Raw genomic sequence first — 23,731 nt, 5'->3', positions numbered from 1 at the left:
TACTGAAGATAAAACAAGACAGTAAGCTTTTTTTGAATTCTCTCGTTTTCTCAAACTTAATATTCTACATTATCACACTAAAAAAGAAGACACAAAGCAAAAATTAAAATTTATTATTTTCCAAAACAAAGTAAAAGTATCTAAATAAGTTTAAAATGTAAAGTGTAAAATTAAATCATACTAACTGCATTATACAAAAAAAAAAAGTTAAATAAAATTTGAACTAACAAGAAAATTAAATTGTTTTTTAATATAATCAAAAAGATCTTTTATCCTTCCAGTTTCAGAAAAGTCAGTTTGCAAGTTCTGAGCTTTATTCCACTGCTCTACACTTTACTACTAGTTTGTGTTTATAGTTTATCTATAGGCAAATTCTTCCACAGAAATTTTCTCCATAGTAATCAACCTATATACAAAAATAATGAGGATGTATACTAACTTTCATGAATAATAAACAAGTAGCTATGCTGGAATTGTGTTCCAATTTTTTTACACTTTCAACTGTGAGAAGTTTTATATTAAATCTTACTATCAAAAAATAAAAACTGCCCAACTTGAATGAGAAGCTAACTTATATTTTTTTACAGGGATGCTAAAAAACCTGGAAGTACCTGTGTAATTTGACAATTTAGACAAAATACCCTGGAACTAGAAAATTTTTGAACAAAATCATTAAAACCTGGAATTTTAATCAAATTTCACATGTAAAAGAAAGAAAAGAGAGAAAGAAAAATGTGAATGCTCACTACTAAGGATTAGTGTGGAGAAAGACCTTTTGGTACACGCAATTTAAGCTACACACAATTAACATGTTACTAATAATTTGAGCTAGCTTTAAAACAATAATAAAATAATTAAGACAAAAAGAAAAAAATTAAAAAGTAATTAATTCTAAGTTTAAAATTTTCCTTTTTTTCCAACTTTAGAAATGGTAAGCATTCTTTTTTAACCCATCACTGCCAACATTGATCATGGAAACCATAGTCTACCATAGGCTCCCCACAGTCTCCTCCCAAGAGCAACCACAAAAATTACAACAAATATCTCAAATATAAATAAAAGGAGAGAATTAGTAATGTCAGTATACATAAAATATTTAATATAGTCATAAAACTGTTAGAGCACCATGACTTTTTAAATAGTGTCTAGAAATTTCAGTATATGTGGTTGTAGGTAGGTAAAAAATTACAGCTATTAGAAATTTTTTTAACTGTTTTATAAATTTTTAAACTATTCAGTTTTAATCAATTGAATCTAGACTAATTGAATTTGTTTAAACTACTTCAAATAAAATCACTCCTGAAACTGAACTAAACTTAAAAAATAAACTAATGAAATTTAACAAATAAATTGAAAAATAAAGTAAAAATAAAAGTATTTTAAAAAGGTTGATAAACTGTTTAAAAACGTAAAACTAAATTTTAATAAAAAGAAATAAATTATCAGAATATCTAAAAAATATGAAGTTTACACACCTAAATTCAGAATCTCTATCTTCTGAAACAGATAAACACTTAATATCTAGTAAAATAAATTAAAAAAAAAACACCTACTTGTTTAATCACATTATCAATGAAGATGAAACAGCACTATTAAATTTTATATAGAGTAAAAAAAAATGTTAAACAAAGTAATAATAAAACCATCTTACACCCAGTTTATGAGACCAACAGCAATCAGCCCAAAAAAAGTACAAACACCAATACAAAGACATAAGTTTAAGTAATGGTAAGTAAAGATTAAGCTTGAATATTTTTTGATTGTCTTTTAAGTAATTTATCTCTCATTTCACATTAAAATGCTCCAAAATATCTTTAACCTTTTAAGTTTTTAGGCAATTCTTCCATAGTTTACAACCTAGGTAGGAAAGTGTCTTAAGGCAATAAAGACTATTTACTCTTGAAAAAAAGGTTTGTTTTTGAAAATCTTGTTAGATGATTATGAATTTTATTAACATTTGTAAAGTTAAGGCTTAAAGTTAACTGGCAAAGTTTCTCTTTTAAATTTGTGCATAAAAACTCTTAATTCATACTTAAACATATGTTCAACATCTGATATTTTCTTTTCTATTTTTGTACTGCCAACACTTTCATTCCAACCTTAGAAATTAATGCACCTTTATGCTTTATTTACTAGTTTATCAATCTCAGTAGTTTTAGCTTTTACTCGTCCTACTCCAACACAACAAACCGTATTTCATATGACTTATCATAAGTGAATTAAAGATTTAGTACAAAAAATTTTTAATTAAAATGTACCTTGTTTTGTATTTTTCAAACTTTTGTTTTACCAAATTAAAAGAGCATGTACCTTGTTTTATCAGTATTTAGTTTAAGCCTATTATCCTTTAACCATTTTTATATATAATAGTTCTAAATTAAGGTATGCAGTGTCTGTTTTGTAATTGTCTTTTTTAAATGTGGTATATAATAAGTGCACTTTTACTAGAATAATAACTACTGTTTAATTTATAAACTTTTGTTAATTTTGTTACTTATTCTACATGTACTTAAAATTTTTTTTAATATAAGGACTTTTAAAGCTCTTAGCCTAGTAGGAGCTTAAAACATACTTTAAATTTTTAGACAATAATAATGTTCAATAATTAGAGATAGAAATGGCAAGTGATGAAAAGTTGATAAAAAGAATAATTTCACCTCAAGGTAATTTATACATTATTTAATTTGGTTCATAACATCAGTTTTATATACAAATTTAAATGTTTTCTGTTAAAGTTTAGACTTTATTCAACTTTTAAAACAAATAACCTTAACTATGTACAATCATTGTAGTTGTACAGTTCTTATTCACTTATCAGGACATGATTGGCAAGATTTTTCTCTAAACATGTCCAGAAAAAAACAAAAAATCAATTTTTTCATTAAATAATATAACTACTGTATATTCTGCAATGCATTTTAGTTTAGGACCTCTTTTTTGCTTTGAACTTTTTAAACTTTTCTTTTCAAAATGTCATAAAAATGCAACCTGAATATGCTAAACTACTCCGTTATAAAAGACTTTAGCACATTGTTTTTTTAACCATTTTACAAACTTCTTGTTTATTTTCAATGGTTAGTGTAACTTGTTTTCTTTTATTGATGTATTGTCTATTTCTAAAACTTGGTATGTTAAGTGTGTCAAACTTATATAACTTAAAAATAAAACAAAAAAAAAATTATCCATCTGATATCTTAAACAAAAGTGTTTGAATTAACAACTTCTATGATAAAGTTTGAAATAAAAATCAAGCATAAAAGAACTGTTATACATAAGTTTTCTTAAAAAACTTAGAATTTAATCAATTATCAAAAAACTTTAAAAGTTCAAATAAAAAACTGTAAGTCATATTTTAAAAAGTATTGTTTAATTTTTTTTTTAACTCAACTACTTTACTTACAAAGGTTTTTGATAACTAAACTATTTATAAACAAAGTCTGAATGTAGGCTTCAGTAGTATTGTTACGTCATGATAAACTAAACTGCAGAATTTACAAAATCCCTTGAAATTTTTTACACAGCATGATAGCTTAAATATTTGTATCATACAAAAATGTTTGTGCTTACTATTGAAAATGTTTTAAATTTTCTTTTCAACTGAAACTGTCCGGATAAGTGTTTAAGCACTGTAGTATTTAAAAATTTAAGTTTAAGATAATCAAATATTAAAGAAATAAAAGCTTTTTTTTTAATTGTTAAATATTTTATATATTAATTGTTTTTAATACATTTCACTAATATCAAACAGAAAACATATTAGTTGGTGACAATGTTGGAGAAATTGATCATCTTGGATTCTCAGTATATTCAAAAACTCTTGCCAACATTATTTACAGAGCTGAGTCCCTATTTTCAGTTGGAATTTTTGCACCCTTTGGAAGTGGAAAGTCATTTATAGTGCATCAAACGCAAGGTATTTTTTTACAAAAGCATAATAAAGACTTAAAGTAGTAAAAATTAAAATGAAAAAAACTATGTATGTTATTAACATCTAAAATTTTTGTGAATTTTCAAAACAATACTTTATAACTTTTAAAAATATAAATTGTTAAAAACTTTATTCTTTCACTAAATTTTCGTACTTTAAGGAGGCAACTCTAATTTAATTAATACATGTAAACATTTTAACTCACACATAAAAACTTTAGGGTCATTTATTATTTAAAGGTGTAGAGCATGATTATTTTTTGTACATAATATATCAAAAATTGTACATTGTAAGTCAAGCACTTGATTAAGTTAGTTTCGATATGTTTTAAGGTGCTGGGTTATTTGAAATCTCTATAATAAAAGATTAAAGAATTCATATCTTAAAATTGTTGTATAGATTTTGTGTTGATTTTAATTATGTTATACTATTATATTGTAAAATTAAATTTGTGCTTTAGCTCAAAAATTTTCAATGTCTTGGTGTGTCAATTTATTTAAAAAGTTTTAGTAGTTTGATCAAGCATGTATACAGCAGACTTGACACTCATTAATTTTACTGTTATTTTATTTTAAAGAACTTTGTACTATAACAATTTTTTACTTTAATAAAGATCTTCAGTTTTTTTTTAATCAGAATGTGCTCTAATACATTTTTAAAATTTTTATATTCCCTTGAGATATGTCCTAGATAAATTTTAAAACTAAATAAAGTATGGCTATTTTTAGCAATTATGAATTATCTTTTATAATGAATAGTTGTTTTTTTTATAATTTGAGCTTCTAGTTTGTGTTAATTTTCTTAATTTAACAATACTCTTAAAAAAATTTATTTCTTGATTTAAAGAGTTTAAATTTTCATGTAGTCTTTAATAGAAAGGGATCAAAAGAATTTTTTTAATAAAAAATCATGTTGAATTTTATACGAAAGCATTAAGTATGGTTATAATTCAGTTTTATAGAATTTAAAGATTTAATTAACTTAGAAAATTATATTTTTTTAAATAGAGTTTCTAATACAGACATATGGACTGTAACTTTTTTAATGTTAATTTTCATAGATATTTAGATGTATGCTAAAAATCTATCACTTTTATACATTTTGAGTTAAACTGAGACCCAGGTTTCGTTCTTATTGGAACTCAATATTCAATAACTTATAATTAACTCAATATTTAATTAAAAATAAATGCTTAAAAACACTAATAGGAACAAAACTCGGGTCTCAGTCTACCAAAGGCTTGTGGTCTGATGATCGAATAGGTGTGTCTTGAGCTTGTCTCACGTCATACAAAAGTCTAGGCTGTAAACCTTCACCCATGTTTTTTTGATCTTTTTTTAGTTAGAGACCTAGAATATAAAGAAAATTTTTTTCAATGTTTTATTAAGTTTTAAATGCTCAGTTATAGATATTTTTAAAGTATAATTTGTAGATAACAAAAAAACAAGTTTTTTCAATAAATATTTATTTTCATAGTGGAATAAATTTTCTTCAACTAAATTACTTTAATGTTATAAAGTATTTATCAGAATTTTATTAATATTGATTTAAAAACAAAACAGAAGTGAGATTTCAAACACAGGGCTCCCATAAAGCCTTATTTTTTTAAATTTATGCAAAAAATATTTTAAAAACCTGGAGTTCAAGAAATTTCAAAAATACCTAGAAAAAACATTGAATTTTTGTACAAAATTCTAGAAAAATATTCTCTGACAATTTTGATATATAGTAAAGTAATTTTAAGCATTTTTAGATTTTTATAACTTGCAAAACCAATCACCTCTTGACTGTAGAAAGACCAGCTCTGTTTGATGGATTCCTTTTTTAGTATAGACTTAACTTATATTTTACACATAGGTCCTTAAAAAACAAAAACACAGTCAACATACAATTTTTTTTAATTGAAAATTCATTTAATACCAACAATATTACTTTTATTGTATAAGTTTAATTTAATTTTCACTATTTAGTCACAATAAAAATTTATTTCATTGTTGAAAATAAAAAAGTAAACTGTAAAACACATTAAGGTCCTGTTGTTTTTTATAACCTGTTATGTTATTCTTGTCATTAAATTTTACAAAACGTTATTTTTATAACAGTGAGTTTTACTGCAGCTACAAATAAAAATATTAAACACTGCTTTGGACAGCTACACAGTTTGCCAATAAACCTTGAAGAACATGTACTTTAAACATAAATTTCTGGAAAACTCTATAATTTTAAAGAACTTTAACATATAAAACAATTTATAGTAGATACACAAGATCTATAATTTACTTATTTTTTGTGTTATTTAAATTTACTAGCTGCAAACTGATTTTAAAAAGCATCAAAGTATCTTTTCATACTATTTAAGACAGTTTTTAAGCTAAATTAATTTTATATTGAAAATACTTTAAAAAACCTATGGTAACCGTGGCTACAGGCTTTATTTAAACTGCTATGTGAAATAAGTTAGAAATTTTATATCTAATGTTTTACATATTCAATAGTAAAATAGATAGTCAGCCCGTGATGTTTTTGCTGAATTGTAAAGTCTATAAATTTGTATAAAAACATACATATGGTCAAATCTTTAAAACTGTAGATATCAAAAATTTCGAAATATCTTTGTTTATCTATATACAATAATAATCTCACTGAAAAGCCGATTTTGAAGAATAAAATTTTAATGTGTTTAACATTAAAAAAAACTAAATTTAATTTTTATGAGAAACTTTAGTGTTTCATAAGTAGTAAAGTTTAGCTTTAATCAAAAGTGGTGTTTGAAATATAAATTTTAGATTATGATTACTAATATTAGGTTATATTCTACTTGATAAAACAATATGTATAACCTTCTTAATAAGTTTTTTTTTTGTGATTTATGTGTGTTTATTATTTTTATTATTTGTTTTTGTTAAAATAATGATGTAACTTAGCTGATGCTTGTTAAAATTTAATAAAAAGTTTTCATTATCATCATTTAAAAAATTGATTCTTTTGTTTTTGAACAAAAAATCATGTTACAAAAATTAGTTGCATAAAAAAGTCAAAAAGTGCATTAGTATATTTATTAGTAAATAAAATGAGTGGTTACTTGATGTAAACCTAATGTTCCTGTAATTTATTTTTATATTTAAATATAGTAGTTTGGTCCCTTGCTAATTTATTTTATATTCACCTTTAAAAAAGTTTAATTTTGAACTTTAGATAGTCTTTGTGCTTTAAGTTAATTAAACGTTTTTTTTTGAACTGTTAGCATTTTTTAAACCAATTTAAGGTTAAAGAAAAAGTAATTTCAAATTGTGATGCTTAAAAGTAGTATTACATAAAACCTAATTTCCATTAAATTAGGTTTTCTCTAGTCTACAAAAAAAGGACTCACAACATTAAATCACCAAAAAAAACAATTAAAATTAAAAAATTAGACTTACCAAAATCAAAATAAGTAAGACTAATTGCTTAAAAAACAAAGTGTTAAAGAGTCTTATTAAAAATTTACTGATTTTTCAAGTTTTCAAATTTTTCCTAAAACTTCTAAACTACTTATTCTAATAAATTCTAATATTTGAAAAAATTGAAAGGTTTTTTGAAGAAACTGGAAAAGGAGTGTGGAAAAATTACTATCAAGCATCCGGCTAGACACGAGAAGAAGAGAAGGATGCACTGCTTCTTCTACTTGCTGGCAGCGGTCATCGTCAGCTTGTTCGTTGCCAGCTTGGCCGTAATCACCTACACGCCGAGAAGCGAGTACAAAATATGGAGGTTGATCAAAAGAAATTCCAGCCAATCAGTGAATGACAAGATGAAGGTTGCCAAGGAGACGGAAATTCAGCAGATCCGTTACAACCTCGTCGTGGTTTTCCTTTCCACGGTGACGCTGATAATGTTGCTTTTCCTCGTGGCTCTTCTCTGCCACTCAAGTTGCGTTGCAAGCGCAGTGCGGGTGTTCAGGTTGATTTTCTTTGTGGCTTTCACGAAGCTGCCACCGCTTAACAGAGGAGTTGAAACTTTGAACGGGTCGCTGATTGACTCGAGCAAAACTTCGTTTGAGTTTTCTCACACAGAAACTTTTGACCAACATATTAGGTTTGTTTTTTGTATTAGCTTGGCTTATACTTATTTTTTCTCATTTGAGTACAACTTTTATTCTTAATAGATATTTTTTGAAAGGTTTTTGCCAAGTTAATTTTATTTAATTTTTGTTTGACAACAAATAACATATTACAAAATACAATAGTGGCTAAAGGTTAATTAAACAAATTTTTGTGAAGTTTACTTTTTGTCCATTTTGAAAACGTAAGGAGTATAAGTAACTATAAAATCCATAACTATACTTTGACATATAGCCAGTTTTGTGAAGATTTTCTAGTACAAACTTTGGAAGACATTGTTTTACAAGTAATTAATTTTGAAATTAAACCAAAACTAGAATTTCTCTTCAACACCCCTTAGACAATCTCAATCGTTTAGATATAATTTTAAAAGCATTTAAAGTATTTTTATAAAATTAAGTTTTGAATAACAGTTTCTTTCAAAAATTAGTTTCTTATTTTTAAAATATTTTTTTATGATTATAAAGTGTAGAAGTTTAGAAATTCACAGTTTAAAGTTTAGCAAAAGTTTTTTTCAATCTTTTTCTCTGATTAATTTAAAAGCTGCGATAGATCCTGAAAAAAAGCTAAAAAATACAAATTATTTTTATGAGTATCCTATAGTTAATTAAACACTTTTAATTAAACTTACTTTAAATACAGTTTACTATAGTAGTAATAATTAAAGATTGATGTTTATTTTTTAGAGTAATTTGTGTTAAAGAAGGTGGCCAGTAAACCTGGAATCCTAGAAAAACTTTGTAGGCTAAAAAACCTGAAATTTTTAAAATTTAAAAAAAGACTGGAAAATCCTGGAATTTTAAACAAAAACCACTAAAAAAGCCTGGAGTTTTAAACAATTTTTACATGTACAGTACTAAAATTTTAATTTAACACAAAACGTCTATCATATAGATAAAAAATACTGTCATCATCAAAAACTATTTTTTATTTTTGTTGAAAAACACATTTAAAGTAGCTTTATAGTATCCATTTAATGTTGGTATACTATTTAGCACAATTTTTACCTTAAACTTAATTTTAAACTAAACATAGACCCAAAATCGTGTACTTTTTAAAACCTGGAAAAAAATTCTCAAAAACCAGTGGCCACCCTGCTATAAGAATATATCTTCCAAAGCCACTGCTTTACAATTTACTTTATTTTAATGTTATTCAATGTCCTTCTTAAGTTACTTCGGAATTTAGTATATCATGTAAATGAAACAAAAATTTACTAAATTTTTTTTTTAGTTTAAGTTTCTAATTTACAATTTGACTGGTTTTTCCTTGTAGATATAAATAAATAATGCTTACAAAGTTTGTTATATCATGTCTATTTCAACTCTTTTTGTTACTATACAGTTAATCTATAAAAAAAATTTAGTAGCTTGTTATTATTTTTTGCCTTTATTTTTAATTTGTTTTCAATAATAGTCAGTATTTTTAGGCGACCAGTGCTGAGAAAATTTATATTTGTGAAGTTTTCAGCGTGGCAGTACTCAGGAAGCGATATTTTATGGGCAGCCATCATCACTGGCATAATGGATGAAGTTGAACAAAAGATCGGTGTGATTGCAACTAGGCTGTTCAGAACACTTACAGTTGAGGAGTATAAACCTAAATCGAAAAAGTTTAAGCTTGTTTTAAAAAGTATTTGTTAAATGTTTTTATTAATTAAAAATTATCAAAATATCAGTTTTGTTATATTTATTCTGCTTAAATAAATTGACACTACGATGTGTCTAAACTTATCCATTTAATTTTTTAACTTCGTTACAGATCAACTAAAGAAAAAAAAAAACTTTTAAGTTGTTATGCAAGTCTAATAAGATTGTTCAATACATACTTCAATTTATTCAACATTATATTAAAACAGATGTTTTGAAAACGAATCGATCATCTTGCATTCGGCAAACAAAAACTTGGACGTTGAGCATGTCACCAAAGTGGCGAGAAGTTACGGAAAAGTGGATTTTTGCGCCTTTTCCGCTCCCGGTTCTTGGAAAATTACTTTCAGCAAAGCTGATGAGGCCAAAAATTTCCACGATGAAATGAAGCTTTCCGGTGTGAGGGTTGAGTGTGCGAGTAAAAAGATGGGCAACTGCGTGGTTCGAATGAGCAAGCTTGAACGAAGCAGCGCGAATCAAGTCACCCAGGAAGATACGACTTCTACAGAACTTCCTCAATCAGATGCTTCAAATAGATACAAGTAAATTTTTAATATTTGTCTTAAGTTTTTTATTTGTCAAAAATTTAACCAGCTTTTTTATGGTTTGTTACATAATTTGACAAAACTTTTTTGTGATAATAAACTTCAACTAAATCTAAAAAAGATCTTGTATTTAACTTTAATTTAAGGTTCATAAGTAGTTTGGTAGTTTTTGTTTACCTTGTCAAAATAAGTTTAAAGAGTGTGAATTAATGAAAAATTTAAAAAATAGCTAAAAATTTTTTTTAATATAAGTTTTTGTGAATTTCATAGAACTATAAATAATGCTTAACATTTACAACTATATTATAGATTAAGACCATACTGATGTCCATCATATTTTTTACACTTATCTGCATGTTTTGCTTATTTAAAAACTATTAACTATAGGATACTTTTTATAAAACATAAACTTTTCTTTTAACTTTTGGAAAAAGTTGTTGATACAAACCTTCAAAGAAAAATTCAATGATCATTTTTCTTAGTTTTTTATAAGTTCACTAAATATCTACATCATTCTTGGCTATTTATGCTAAAACCACAATTTTTAGGAAAAGTTTGTTGCATGATTATAAAAAGTCATGCTGTAGCATCTTCAAAATAATAAAAATAAGTATTTTTTGACTAATATCATTTTAACAGTATTACTTAAGATAAAACTAGTTAACTAACTAGGGCGAATTCCGACGGCTTTTTTGCTCAATTTTTTTTCCAAATTTTTACTCTATATATTTTTTTAAAGGCGTTCGACGAAAGTCGGGCGCCTTTTTTTTTGTCCAATTTTTTTAAAGGCTACCTCAAGAGAGTCATAGTTTTTTCTAGGATGAGAAAACTGTAAGATAAAGTATATACTTAATGAAAAACTCTTTTCTATCATTTTACTTTGCTGATTACACTAAGAATCTTTTGAACTATCTAGCTTTGTTTCGCCATACCTCAAAAGTTATTTATACTTTAAAAAGGTAGTAAAAAGCAACTAGCGCTTAACAAAAAAACACACTAGACCAACTTGTAAAAAAATCCATCTTTACCCTCTTGTTGCCTTTATTTTTAACACTTAAGTTCTAATTTTTATGTTTAAGAATAGTTTTATTTTAAAGGTTTAAAAATAGTAACTTTTCATTTTTATTATGTAACAGTATTTTTTTAGTTAGCAGCGATTAATAAAAAAGTTTAAATGAAGTATTTGTACAGTATTATTCCTAAAATAGTTTTGGCTATAAACTGTTTTAAGATTTTTTTTTCTATATACTTTTTAAGTTTGAGATTTTTAGTAACTTTTTTATCTCTGTAGGTACAACTTAATCAAATATGCTTTTTGTTGTAATTTTGAAATAATTTTCTGTAATAATAGAGTATCACAGTCAACATACAATAACCAATTATCCAAAAATAATTTTAATAAATTTTTAGTTTTTACAACCATATACATTACACAGCAGTAGCAAATAAATGCAGTAGTATTTTATGCATTTCTATACAAAAAAAATAGCACTCTATCTTTATTTGTACGGTTATGTTTATAAAATTTAAAATTTACGATCAAATTTATTAGTAATTAAATTAGTAGTTAAAAAAAGCTAATAAGGTACCAGTTTTTTGTTTGTCTTCTTATGTTTTTTTTTAAGCAAAGTGCCGCTTTACCTGGAAGTATTTAAACTAAAAACCTGGAATTTGAGAAATTTTGAAAAAACCTGGAATTTTAACAACTTTCCAATTTTTATTTGTAAAAATTCGATTCGACTCAAAAAATCTATCATATAAATAAAAAATTTTGTCATCATAATTTTTTTTTATTGAAAAACATTAATGAAGTAGCTTTACAGTATCTTTTCAATGTTTTTATACTATGTAACACAGTTTCTTACCTTAAACTTAATTTTAAACTAAAAATAGACCCAAAAATGTGTACTTTTAAAAACCTGGATGAAATTTGGAAAACCTGGAAAAAATGAGTGGCAACTCTGAAAAAGTCAATAAATTAGTTTCTGACACAAATAAACCAGTTGACATTTTATTTTAGTGAGTTCCAGCTGGAAACCAAATCCTTGTTCGCACACATGGTCAGTCATCCGAAACGAATCTGTTGTGGAATCCCTCTGGTGGTGGCATGCTTCGTATTCGCATTTTCACTTCTCTGCTTCCCGTTCGCCGTCAATTCCTTGGTCATTCATCTCAATCTGGATGTCATAAGAGTTAGTTGTAACGACATTATTTTTGTTTAAAAATTAAGGAATATGTCTTTTACAACTTTGCTACTTAATCAGAAAATTTTTCGAAAATTTAAGAGAAAAATCCTAACCAAGTGGCAGTACGATATGCAAGGTGGTTATAAAATCTATATTTCTGGAAATTATGGAATTTTGTACAAATCTCTCTAAAAATTCATAGTGTTTCACTTAGTTAAGCAATGCTAATTAAATTGATAAAATCATAAATGTGAAATATCAAGCTGTTTAATCAAAAAAATAATTTAAGAAATATCAATTGTTAACAATTATATTTTTTATTTAAAACATTTTACATTCACAAATTGCTTCCGATTTTTCGGTTTTCGCATAAAACTCTTTAAGGGTTATAAAAATAAACAATAGTATATAAGTTGTTATTTTAATTTGTTTTCAATCTGAGTCATTTTTTTTTTGATAAATTCTTAAAACTGTTTTGCCTTGCAATTTTTTATTTCATTGCTAGTTTAAATTTTTCTCTTAATAAGTTTTAATTTGTGTATACTTTGTTTGCTTGTTCTAACAAACTTAAGTGGCATTTTAAAAGCCCTTTGAGGTAATCAACGTTGGTTTTCAAATTTTGTATTATAATTTTTTATTGCACATTTGCTGAGGTTTTCATTGATATCTAAATATTAATATGTTGTTTTTATTTAAAGTTTAATTCTTTAAAACTTAGTGTTGAAATATTTTTAAATCCTGCGAACTTTCACTTTCCAACCAAAATTCAAGCTTCAAATGTAAATAAATTTTGGTTCTAAAATGTTGATAATTACTTTTCAAAGCTACTAACCCAAAGATAGTACAATTTGAAATTATTTTTAATGTAAGTAAGTCATTTATAAACCATAAACAAAATATTTTTAACGAATTATTTACTTCTACAAGGTGGCCAAAAAACCTTGAATCCTTGAAAAAAATGAAATTTGAGAAATTTTGAAGAAAAAAAAATAAATTTGGAATAATAATCACCAAAAACCTGGAATTTTAAACAATTTTTCATGCTCATAGTAAAATTTCGATTTGACAAAAAAAATCTATAGTATAGATTTTTAAAATTTGTCATTTATCAAAGTTTTTTTATTATAAAACACATTATAAGTAGCTTACAGTACCTTTTTAATGTTAATATAGTATTTAACACAGTTTTTTACCATAAACTTAATTAAAAACTAAAACTAGACCTTAAAACTTGTACTTTCAAAATCCTGAAAGAAAATTATCAAAAACATTTGGCCACCCTGTTTCTAGAAGTACTTCGTTTTGTTATTAAAAACTGTGATAAATTAACACAAATTTTATATTTTATTGCTAGATGTGATACAAAAAAAAATACATATCTTACTAGTTTGCTTTATGTAAGTTTAAAATATTTTTAGTCGCAAATATATTAGAAAAAATAAGTTAAACAATGTTTTTATCAATTAGTTTTAAAATGAATTAAAATATATGTATATAAAGTCTTTTTTTTGTAATTTTTAATTTTAAACTTTTTAATAATTATGTTTATTGTTATCATATTTAAAAAAAAAAATAATGATGATTTTTAAGCTTAGTTTTAAATTTTTTGCATCTTTATGATTACAGATAATAAATTTAAAAAAAAAAATCTTTAAAATAATTTAAAATTATTTTTTCAATGATGTTCTTTTGCTGAATTTAATTCGGCTTCCCAATATTTATTTAGTTTATATTGTTGTGTGTCTGATAATCATTGATTTGTAGTTTTATGTTTTGAACAACGTTTCTTGCAAACAACGTTTCTTGGCAAACTTCAAGCAAAACACTTGATACTTTTGTTGTACAACATTTTAAATAAAAGTAAGATTTCAAATATAAAAATTATTGTAATTTCAATATAATATTATCACCAGAACGGTCGTGAAGTGCCAGTACATGTTCAACTGTTGTCATGGTTACCACCCGTATCAGCCTCCTTATTGGTTCTTTTCAAACTTGCCATGGCAACCCTTCAGTCCCAGGTGCGTCGTTTTAACAGGACCCTGGACAACTCAACTGAGAGTTTCGCCAAACAGCTTGGCTTCATGTACAAAGTAAAATCTGAGGTTAAATTATGACATAATATTTTTATTTATTGATATATAGTAAACATTATCATATTGTTATAATTACCATAATGGACAAACTGAAGAGCTGTTCTGTTAAACAGAGCAGTGAAACAATTGTATTTGAAAACATAGTGTTTTATTAATGTATATATGTATATATATATATAATAATTTTTTTTAAAGCTTTTAGTCAATAGTGCCCGAAATGTTAAATTGGAGCTAAATATTTTTAATTATATTTTAAGAAACAGTTTTATACAGCTTATTCGTATATGATATATTTTTATCTGATATATTCCTCAGTAAACCTCATAATTAAAAACCATACAACCAATTTGTCATAAAATTGTAAAGTTATCTAGTTACATTAACAATTAAAATAATTTAAAACTTACCACATAAAGCTTGTTTAGCTAAAAAATTTAAATCTTGAAAAGCTATCAAAGTTACAAAAAATAAATTGAAATTAAAACTTAATTTTACTCCATTTCATATTTCAAACTTTTATATAGTTAAGTGATTGATATTGAACTTTAAAAAATGCAATTTACAGGGTTCGTGCGCGTCAGGCTAAATCAGTCTAAGTCAGGCTAAATCAGTTTTTTTTAAAAAAGTTGAAAAACGTCAGGCTAAATCAGTTCAGGGTTCGTGCGCGTCAGGCTAAATCAGGCTAAGTCAGGCTAAATCAGTTTTTTTGAAAAAATTTGAAAAACGTCAGGCTAAATTAGTTTTTTTATTTAAAAATTTGAGAATCTCAGTTTTTCTCAGTTCAAATGCTTGAAAATTTTTGATTAAAAAAATGGAGAAATCTTTTTTAGATCAAATTGAGATGTGAATTTATTTCTAAATAAAGATTTAGTTATTAAAGACAAAATCAGTCAGTATTTGTAAAAATAATTGTATAACACCTTTTGTTGAATCTTTAAAAAATTTAAAAATCTTCATTATTTTGTTTTGAGTAGATTATATACGTCATAAATATGAAAATTCATAAAAAAATACAGTTTAAACATTACAGTTTAGTTCAACAACTTAGCTGTTTGTTTGAATTTGTTTACATTAGCTATGTTCTTCATAGCATAGTTGGTTGAACTGTTTTAATTTCTAATTTAAAGGCTTTATACCAACTACTTTTTAGATTAAAATTTTAGCAATTCTTTCATATATTTTACTGTTTGTTTAAAGTTAATAGAGATATTCAAAACACTAAAACTTAGCTTTATGATATAAGTACTAAGTTTTGTCGGAGTACAAATTTTAGGTATAATTCATTTTTTTTACAAGAACAAAATATAAAAGGTTTTTTTTTTAAATTTAAGTGTAAGCTTTTTAAGTCTGATACGACATCAAAAATCACTGTATTTATTTAGAATTTAGGATTTATAGTTATGTATCAATTTTAAGTATTAGTCAAAATACTATAATATTTTTTTTTTTACTTAATTTAATATTCGTGAAAGCGATTCATTTTAAATTTTAATAAAACACGACAATGCACATCGTTTTATTATAAATCTAGTTTTAATGGTTTTACTTAGTACTTAATTATATTAATCAATTGTGTTAAGTAATATATATTAAATTTTTACACTGGTATTAGTTATAGATTAGATATAACACTTATTTTAAAACTTATCACCGAATTTGTTATGTTTAAGGCATAGGGGAGGGGGGGGGGGGGGGTCAATCACCTTATTCACAATTTAGTCTTATTTTATTGAGTTATAACTAAGCTATGAGTTGCTTTTTGCAGATTTTTATAGCTCAAAATATTATTAAGATAAAGCTGGTTGAAGTCGTAGACTACAATAGTACTAATCAAGACCCCCCAATACCTACAATGACTTCTAAATGGGGTTTCCCTTACTTTGAAAAAATGTCAGGCTAAATGAAAAAAAATTCGCGCACGAACCCTGTCAGTTTTTTTATTTAAAAGTTTGAGAATCTCAGTTTTTCTCAGTTCAAATGCTTGAAAATTTTTGATTTAAAAAATTGAGAAATCTTTTTAAGATCAAATTAAAATGTGAATTTATTTCTAAATAAAGATCTAGTAAAGACAAAATCAGTCAGTATTTGTAAAAATAATTGTATAACACCTTTTGTTGAATCTCTAAAAAATTTTTAAGAATTTTAATTTTTTTGTTTTGAGTAGATTATTCACGTCATAGTTATGAAAATTCATAAAACAAATACAGTTTAAACATTACAGTTTAGTTCAACAACTTAGCTGTTTGTTTGAATTTGTTTACATCAGCTATGTTTTTCAGAGCTTAGTTGGTTGAACTGTTTTAATTTCTAATTTAAATTCTTTATACCAAATACTTTTTAGATTAAAACTCTTAGCAGTTTATTCATATATTTACTCTTTGTTTAAAGTTATTAGAGATATTCACAACACTAAAACTTAGCTTTGAGATATAAATTTTGTAGGAGTACAAATTTTAGGTACAATTCATTTTTCTTTACAAGAACAAAACATTAAAGGTTTTTTTTTTTTAATTTTTTTGTAAGCTTTTTAAATCTGATACGACATCAACATCACTGTATTTATTTAGATTTTACAATTTATAACTATGTATCAATTTTAAGAATTCAAAATACTATAATAAACACCTTTTACTTATTTTAATACTTGTGTAAGCGTTTCATTTTAAATTTTAATAAAACACGACAATGCAGGTCGTTTTATTATAAATCTTCTGGTTATAATGTTTTTACTTAGTGCTAAATTTACTTGAACAACTGCGTTTAGTAATATATATTAAATTTTTAAACTAGTAATAGATTAGATAAAACACTTATTTTAAAACTTATCACTGAATTTGTTATGTTAAGGGCATAGGGTGGTGGTCAATCATCTTTTTCACAATTTAGTCTTATTTTATTGAGTTGCAACTAAGCTATGAGTTGTTTTTTGAAGATTTTAAAGCTCAAAATATTGTTCAGATAAAGCTGGTTGAATTCGTAGACTACAATAAATCTAATCAAGAACCCCAATACCTAAAATGACTTCTATAGGGGATTTTCCTCACTTTGAAAAAATTTCAGGCTAAATTGGTCTCAGTCAGGCTAAATGAAAAAAAATTGCGCACGAACCCTGAATTTAGTTACAGCCACTAAACTTGAGTGAAACATTCAAGGTGGAAATATTGGAGCAGCTGTTGCAAGTGGTGCGAACGATCGAAGGCGTCGACTACAAAGTCGTCATATCAATCGACGATCTCGACCGGTGCCCCATGCCAAAAATTAAATCCCTGCTCGAATCGGTCCACATTTTATTGTCCAATCAGCACTCGCCATTTGTCAGCATCATCGCGGTTGACCCCAAACTCGCCGAGTTGGCGTTTCAAGTTTGCCCCGCGTCAGACAAACAGCCTCTTTTGCAGGAGAGACAGGTGAAAGAAAAGTATTTGGACAAAATAATAAACGTTCCTTTTTACCTGTCTATAGTAAGTTATCTGTTGAATTAAACTGATTTTTTTATATTATAATTTTTTTTAAAACTGTTTTTATTTCTTTTATAGATACTTTGAATAGCTTCAATTATTTTACTTAATAAAAATATTGAAATTGATAAAAAAATATCAAGTTTAAACATATTTAAACGATCTACAGATTCAATTTAGTGGTTTATATAATTTTTTTTAATACGAAGTATTATTCTAAGTTTAATAATGCTAAACCAGCTAAGTAAAAAATTTAATCAGATTTTTTATTTCAGTTAGCAAATAAAGAGAAGCAGATTTTTCTTTCAGGACTTTTGAACGACCTTCATGAATCTCATTATGACGTAACTATGCAAGTTACTTCTAAAAGTTTGACTATAGGTAGATAGATTAAAGCTAATGGCTATCTTTTTAACTGTTACAAAAACTCTTAGAACGTAAGCAGTTTCATTTTCCATCTAAATGTATATTTTGTTTATTTTAATAATTTATAGCAGAAAACAAAGTGTTAACCTCAAGTCATATCACGGAAAGAGATGTTAATAATTGGGGAGATGGCAAAAGGTAAGTTATTTAACTTGTGTAATTAAATAACTAGTTTTATTAAGTTAATAAAAACTATCTTTTCTGATTTATTGTTATTTGTTGATAGATATACTAAAACCTGTGAATTAAGCTTGTATTTTATGTTATTATCGCTATTGTAAATAAGTTATAACAGTTTTCTAGAATAGATTTTACTTAGTTGAAAATAATTGTATACTAGTACATTTTTTAAAAACAGTTTTCACTTTAAACTTAATCTTCACATATTTGTTTAATTGTAAACACTTTGCATTTACAAGTTTTTTTAATTTTACATATTCCTTTACTTATCTACACAAAATATTTAAATGTATCATTAACTTTAGTATGTAATCTTGAATTATTTACTTTTGTCTTTATAAAAAAGATTACCAACATAAAAGCTTATCTTCTTAAAGTAACTAAGTTTGAAAGCTAACTATTTTAAAAGTATTGATTAAATAAATTTAAAAATTATTTTTTTATAGAAATTCAAAGGACGGTAATGGAGATAACCATTGTGAAGTTGACACTGCAAATTGCAATCGATTTTCAAGTTTAAAACGTTTCTTCTTTGAATGCAGGTTTTTATATAAATTCAATTCAAAGTTTTAATGCTTGTATTCTAGTTTTATTAGTTATTTTAATACTTTACTGAACTGTTTATAGTTGACAACGAAAAGTAATTTTAAAATTTCATTTAACGTTTTAAAATTAAGCAGGATACAGCTTTTCTTAAGTTTTCTGCTCCAAGTGTTTTGTTGTTGAATATTATAATTTTGAGGGTGTTTATCAGGTGTCACAAAAATAGATAATCATTTCTTAAGTAAAATATTATTGAGCATATAATTATTCAAAAAATCCTTAAATCTAGAAATGATACATAATACATTTTTTGCATTTAATGTATGTAAGTTTGAAAAGTTTTTGTTTGAGTTTTTTTATACAGTTGTAAAATTAAAATTTTATCAATTAACTATGTTACGTTTTAAAATATTTTTTTTAAAGAATTTACTACATAACTATTATTTCATCAAACTTTAGAAACTTAGTGTTGTCATAATTAGAAAAATTTTATTTTAAGTTTAATAAGATTTAGCTGTTACTTTAATTTAAAATGTAATTGTGAATTATAGAAAATGCTTACAAACAACTTTTAAGTGAAAGTGTAAATAAGTAATCAAGGTTTAAGTTCGTTATTTCGCACTTAAATTTGTTTTTTGTAACTATAATAACAAAATCTCGTGATATAGCTTGCTTAAATCAACAGCTTATATCGCTTTAAAAACAACAATAAGCTATAATTCAACTAAATAAAAACTTTGTAAGGAAATTTCTAATCCAAGACGAATTGTTGTCAAAATACTTGAATGAAAATCCTAGAACTTTGAAAAGGATTTTTAATGACCTCAACATTTCTTGTCAACTTATATTTGCTATTCACAAACATGTAAGTATATTTTATTTTCAGTTCTAAGTGTATTTTGTACGATATATCTTTTACTTTGGTATTTAATAAGTGTTTTAACTGTATAATTACCAAGAAATTTATATTATATACACTTTAATGTTGGTTACTGAAATAGTACTAACTTTTAAAAGTTAGCATGAATTTTATTACAGTTTCATTTAGGTATTTTTTATGAAAATTTAAAATAAATTTAGTACTTTTTTTTTAACTCATTAACTTTTGATTTATTTAGATTATAATGAAAAATTTATTATTATTTACTCGACACAGAGAGTTAAACGACAGAATATTTTGATGCTTCGTTCGCCTAACAGTAAGTAAAGTTATACTTTTAAATACTCATGTTTTCAATTGTGTATAATTATAATACAAACAGAAATCGTTCTGATTTTTTAATTAAATTTTTTTAATAAACACCATCTTTATACAGCAGGTAGGTGTCAGAAATGCACGAGCGACCTTTTAGCACTTTAGTTTAATCAAAAAGTCCTTATTTTTTTAATATTAGCAAACTGTTTTTAATTTATTGGAAAACAATGTTTTAAAGATAAGTGTTTCAAATTAAAGTTTGTTAATTAATGTTTAAAAATTTCTAGTTGGAACAATTAAACCTTTGTGATCTGTTCCTTTATAGTTTATACAGCTAATGTATATTTATCAGCTATTTCGAAAACCAATAAAAAACTGTAAACAAAAAAGTGTCAGATTCTCACTTTGTAGATTACTTAGTAAAATTATCTTCATTAGTATGAGGTGCAATATGACTTTAAATGCAGTTGCTTATTCAATTTGAATTTATGTAAATAAACATAAAAGCTAATTTACTGCTTTATTTAATTCAATTTAACGATCAGCATTACTAATAGTAAAAATTATGAACGTGTATCAGAGCAAAGTTGTCATAAAATGAACATTATTATTCTAGCTGTTGTAAATTATATGGGGTTTTATACTATACTTTAAAGATTTTTTATACAGATGGTGTGCATAAAAATGTAACCAAATAGCAGATATGTATCTAGTTATTAAGTTCTGAATTATACAAATAAATTAAGTTTATATGACAACATACTGCCGGTAAGCACATAAACTTATCAAGCTTTAGTTTAAATCCTACCCATTAAAATTGACTTAAGTTTTCAACGCACAAAAACTTAATTAGGTGCAAAACAACTGTTATTTGTTTTATCTTATTTGAAAATTTCCTTAAGAAACCCATAAGAGTTATTGAGCAATTGTAAGGCAATAATATACCAGCTCGTGCTATAAAACGACTTGAATAGCCGAAACTGAAAAAGCTGAATCTGTATATATAAAAAGTTTTTAATAAATTATAATCAAAATAAATATATATTAAATATATTTTGATGACGTATTTATGATAGTAAAGCAATCGGGTACGAAACAAGATTTTATTAATTGATATAAAAGTTTGCAGTTTCGAAAAATGCTGTCAACAGAAGTGGTGTAGTTCGTAGTGACGTGAGCAAACTAGTTTATTACGTAATAATGTGTCGACAGTGGCCCCGCAGATCAAGCTACTTGCTCCAAGTTATTCACGCTCGTAATCTGATGGCAGACGTAAAACTATTGAGCTTGCACAGGTTTTATTTATAATCCAGTTTTATAATAGAAAACTATTTTGTCCAGAGACTGAAATTAATACAGATAGTTTAGTAAATATAGTTTTTATTAACTTTTTCAAAAAATTTTATTATAAATAAAATTGTTAAGTAACATATTTAAATTACAGTTATTTTCTTAGTTAAAGTACAATTTTTAATAATATGTTTTTAAATCTGTTTTAAAATATTTATAAATATTAAGTTCTCTTTTTAAAGTATAATTTTTATTACGACAAATTATTTTAAGGTTATACAAATCCTGAATGAAGTACAATTTTTTTTTTAAAGCTTATACGAAAGGTAACTTTGATAATTTCAAATTCAATAGAGTTTATGATAAAGTTAATTAACAATTTGTTATAATTTTTAGAGAAGAAGAATTTAAAACAATTTTGTTGAACATGAGTGGAAATTGTGCCAAGATTTGCACTTTGAAAGCTGCAAGTTTTATTAGCTTTCTCAAAGACACAAATTTGGGATCCAGAGACTTCCTCAAACTTGAGCCTGTACTCATAAATTTTGACAAGTTTTTATTTTAATTGCTATATACATTTTCCTTTTCTTTCCTTAAAAATTGCTTTTTTATTATTGCACCATTCTTCGTTAACACAAAGCATTCTAGTACAAAGTTTCAAATCCTATGTTCAACAATCAGTTTTTATTGAGTCATGTACTTTTTTTAATTTTACAATAATAAGTTTATATTATGAACTAACAAAATAGTGTCTGATAAATGTTTTACTTCAAGTATAATATTGCTTTTTTGTAAAGAATGTTTTATGTTTTTGCTTCATGTTTTTGTTTAAATTTCTTAAAGCGTTTTAAGTTATACTGTACATGTGTTTACTTAAGTATCTTACTTGATTTTCTTTTAAATGTTAGTAATTTATAAGGAAACTAATCTTCTAAATATCTCTTTATTCCATCAAATGTTAATTAGTAATATTAAGCAATGAATTAATAAAATGAATTTTATTCCTGCAAGAACTACTTAGTTTCAGTTAAAACTAAAGTTAATTTAATTTAACTTTTTCATATACAAAAAAAGTTGAACACAAACTACTTAGTACAAGAAGTAAATTTACGGCTGCATTTTATTAATTATAAGAATAAATAAGTTCGTATTTCGACATACCATCACAATTAAAGAGTTAAATACAATTTTTTTCTCTTATTTAACTTTTTTAATCATATTTGTTTTACAAGATGCTTTTTGTACAAAATAAAGTTACTATCGAGTGATGAAAAACAGTTTAAAAGTTTTAAGTTATACTAAAATATTTGTTTTTAAACCTTTGATTTTTTGTTTATTTTTTCAAAAAGTAAACAAGTTTAGGACTTTTTATGATGATTAAGCAGTTAAAGTTTTTTTTTTTAATTTTTCAGTCAATCAAAGTTTAATTTAAATTTCATGTTTCACTCAGCCCGTTAGGTGTTTTTAAAACTTTACAAAAAAAAATTTTAATAAAAAGGCTTGTTTTTTAATTTTTACAAGTTTTAAGTTACTTTATAAAGAGGTTTTTTATTGAAAATATAAGTCCAAATAAAAGCTCAATCGAAAAAACAAATCTAGTTTGAACAAGTTTGTTTATTATATAGTTATGGTTCTGAGTCAAACAACTAAATTTATAAACTTGCGTTCAAGAAAACAAGTACTATATTTTATTTCTTTTATAAAATAGTGCTTCATTGTAATGTAGAGATCTTCAGCTAAAGTTTAACTCTATTTCAATTCAGTATTTAGTTACGACTGAAGATCTCTATTAGAGTAAACGTTGTTATATAGCAGATTTCTTTGAAATATATTTATATACACTCTGTTCTGAGAGTGTTCAAAAAAACAACTGTAGTGTAAAATTATTTATAATTAAAAACATTTTAATTTCATAGGTTTTCAACAGCATTTAAAAATTCTGTAGCTTTAAAACGAAGAAAAGTGCGAAATGAGTTAATTTCATGACACATGTTTATTTAAGCACTGACGAGGTCTTTGACCAAAACTTAGTTTGTAAAAAAAATTCTTTAAAGAATAAACTCATGACATGAACTTTAGAATTTTTTTATGATTAATTGATATTTTTTCGTAATAATTCACTATTGTTTATGAAA

At 25.1% G+C, this 23,731-nt stretch overlaps 1 protein-coding gene across 1 annotated transcript; it reads left to right on the top strand.

Annotated features, from left to right (window-relative positions):
* Positions 1–1,670: 1,670 nt before the first annotated feature.
* LOC145845546 (uncharacterized) lies at positions 1,671–22,597 on the top strand. Its single transcript, XM_082952734.1, has 16 exons — positions 1,671–1,728; positions 2,610–2,663; positions 3,749–3,913; positions 7,498–8,002; positions 9,458–9,640; positions 9,887–10,219; positions 12,243–12,414; positions 14,322–14,513; positions 17,657–17,965; positions 18,238–18,343; positions 18,457–18,526; positions 19,015–19,110; positions 19,856–19,976; positions 20,268–20,310; positions 21,436–21,601; positions 21,993–22,597. The coding sequence occupies exons 2-16, from the start codon at positions 2,618–2,620 to the stop codon at positions 22,159–22,161; spliced, it is 2,676 nt and encodes an 891-aa protein (XP_082808860.1). The 5' UTR covers positions 1,671–1,728; positions 2,610–2,617; the 3' UTR covers positions 22,162–22,597.
* Positions 22,598–23,731: the final 1,134 nt, after the last annotated feature.

The sequence above is a fragment of the Thalia democratica genome, unplaced genomic scaffold (genome assembly GCF_965202585.1).
Source record: "Thalia democratica unplaced genomic scaffold, ktThaDemo2.hap1.1 HAP1_SCAFFOLD_75, whole genome shotgun sequence".
Lineage (NCBI taxonomy): Eukaryota > Metazoa > Chordata > Thaliacea > Salpida > Salpidae > Thalia > Thalia democratica.
This window is presented reverse-complemented; position numbering and strand designations above follow the sequence as displayed.

What these genes read in the sequence shown, in the direction of transcription:
- LOC145845546 (XM_082952734.1), top strand. Translation starts at nt 2,618, where the DNA reads ATGGCAAGTGATGAAAAGTTGATAAAAAGAATAATTTCACCTCAAG. An exon ending in TATAGTGCATCAAACGCAAG is followed by an intron (nt 3,914 to 7,497) that starts GTATTTTTTTAC and finishes AAAAATTGAAAG; the next exon opens with GTTTTTTGAAGAAACTGGAA. An exon ending in TATAAACCTAAATCGAAAAA is followed by an intron (nt 9,641 to 9,886) that starts GTTTAAGCTTGT and finishes ATATTAAAACAG; the next exon opens with ATGTTTTGAAAACGAATCGA.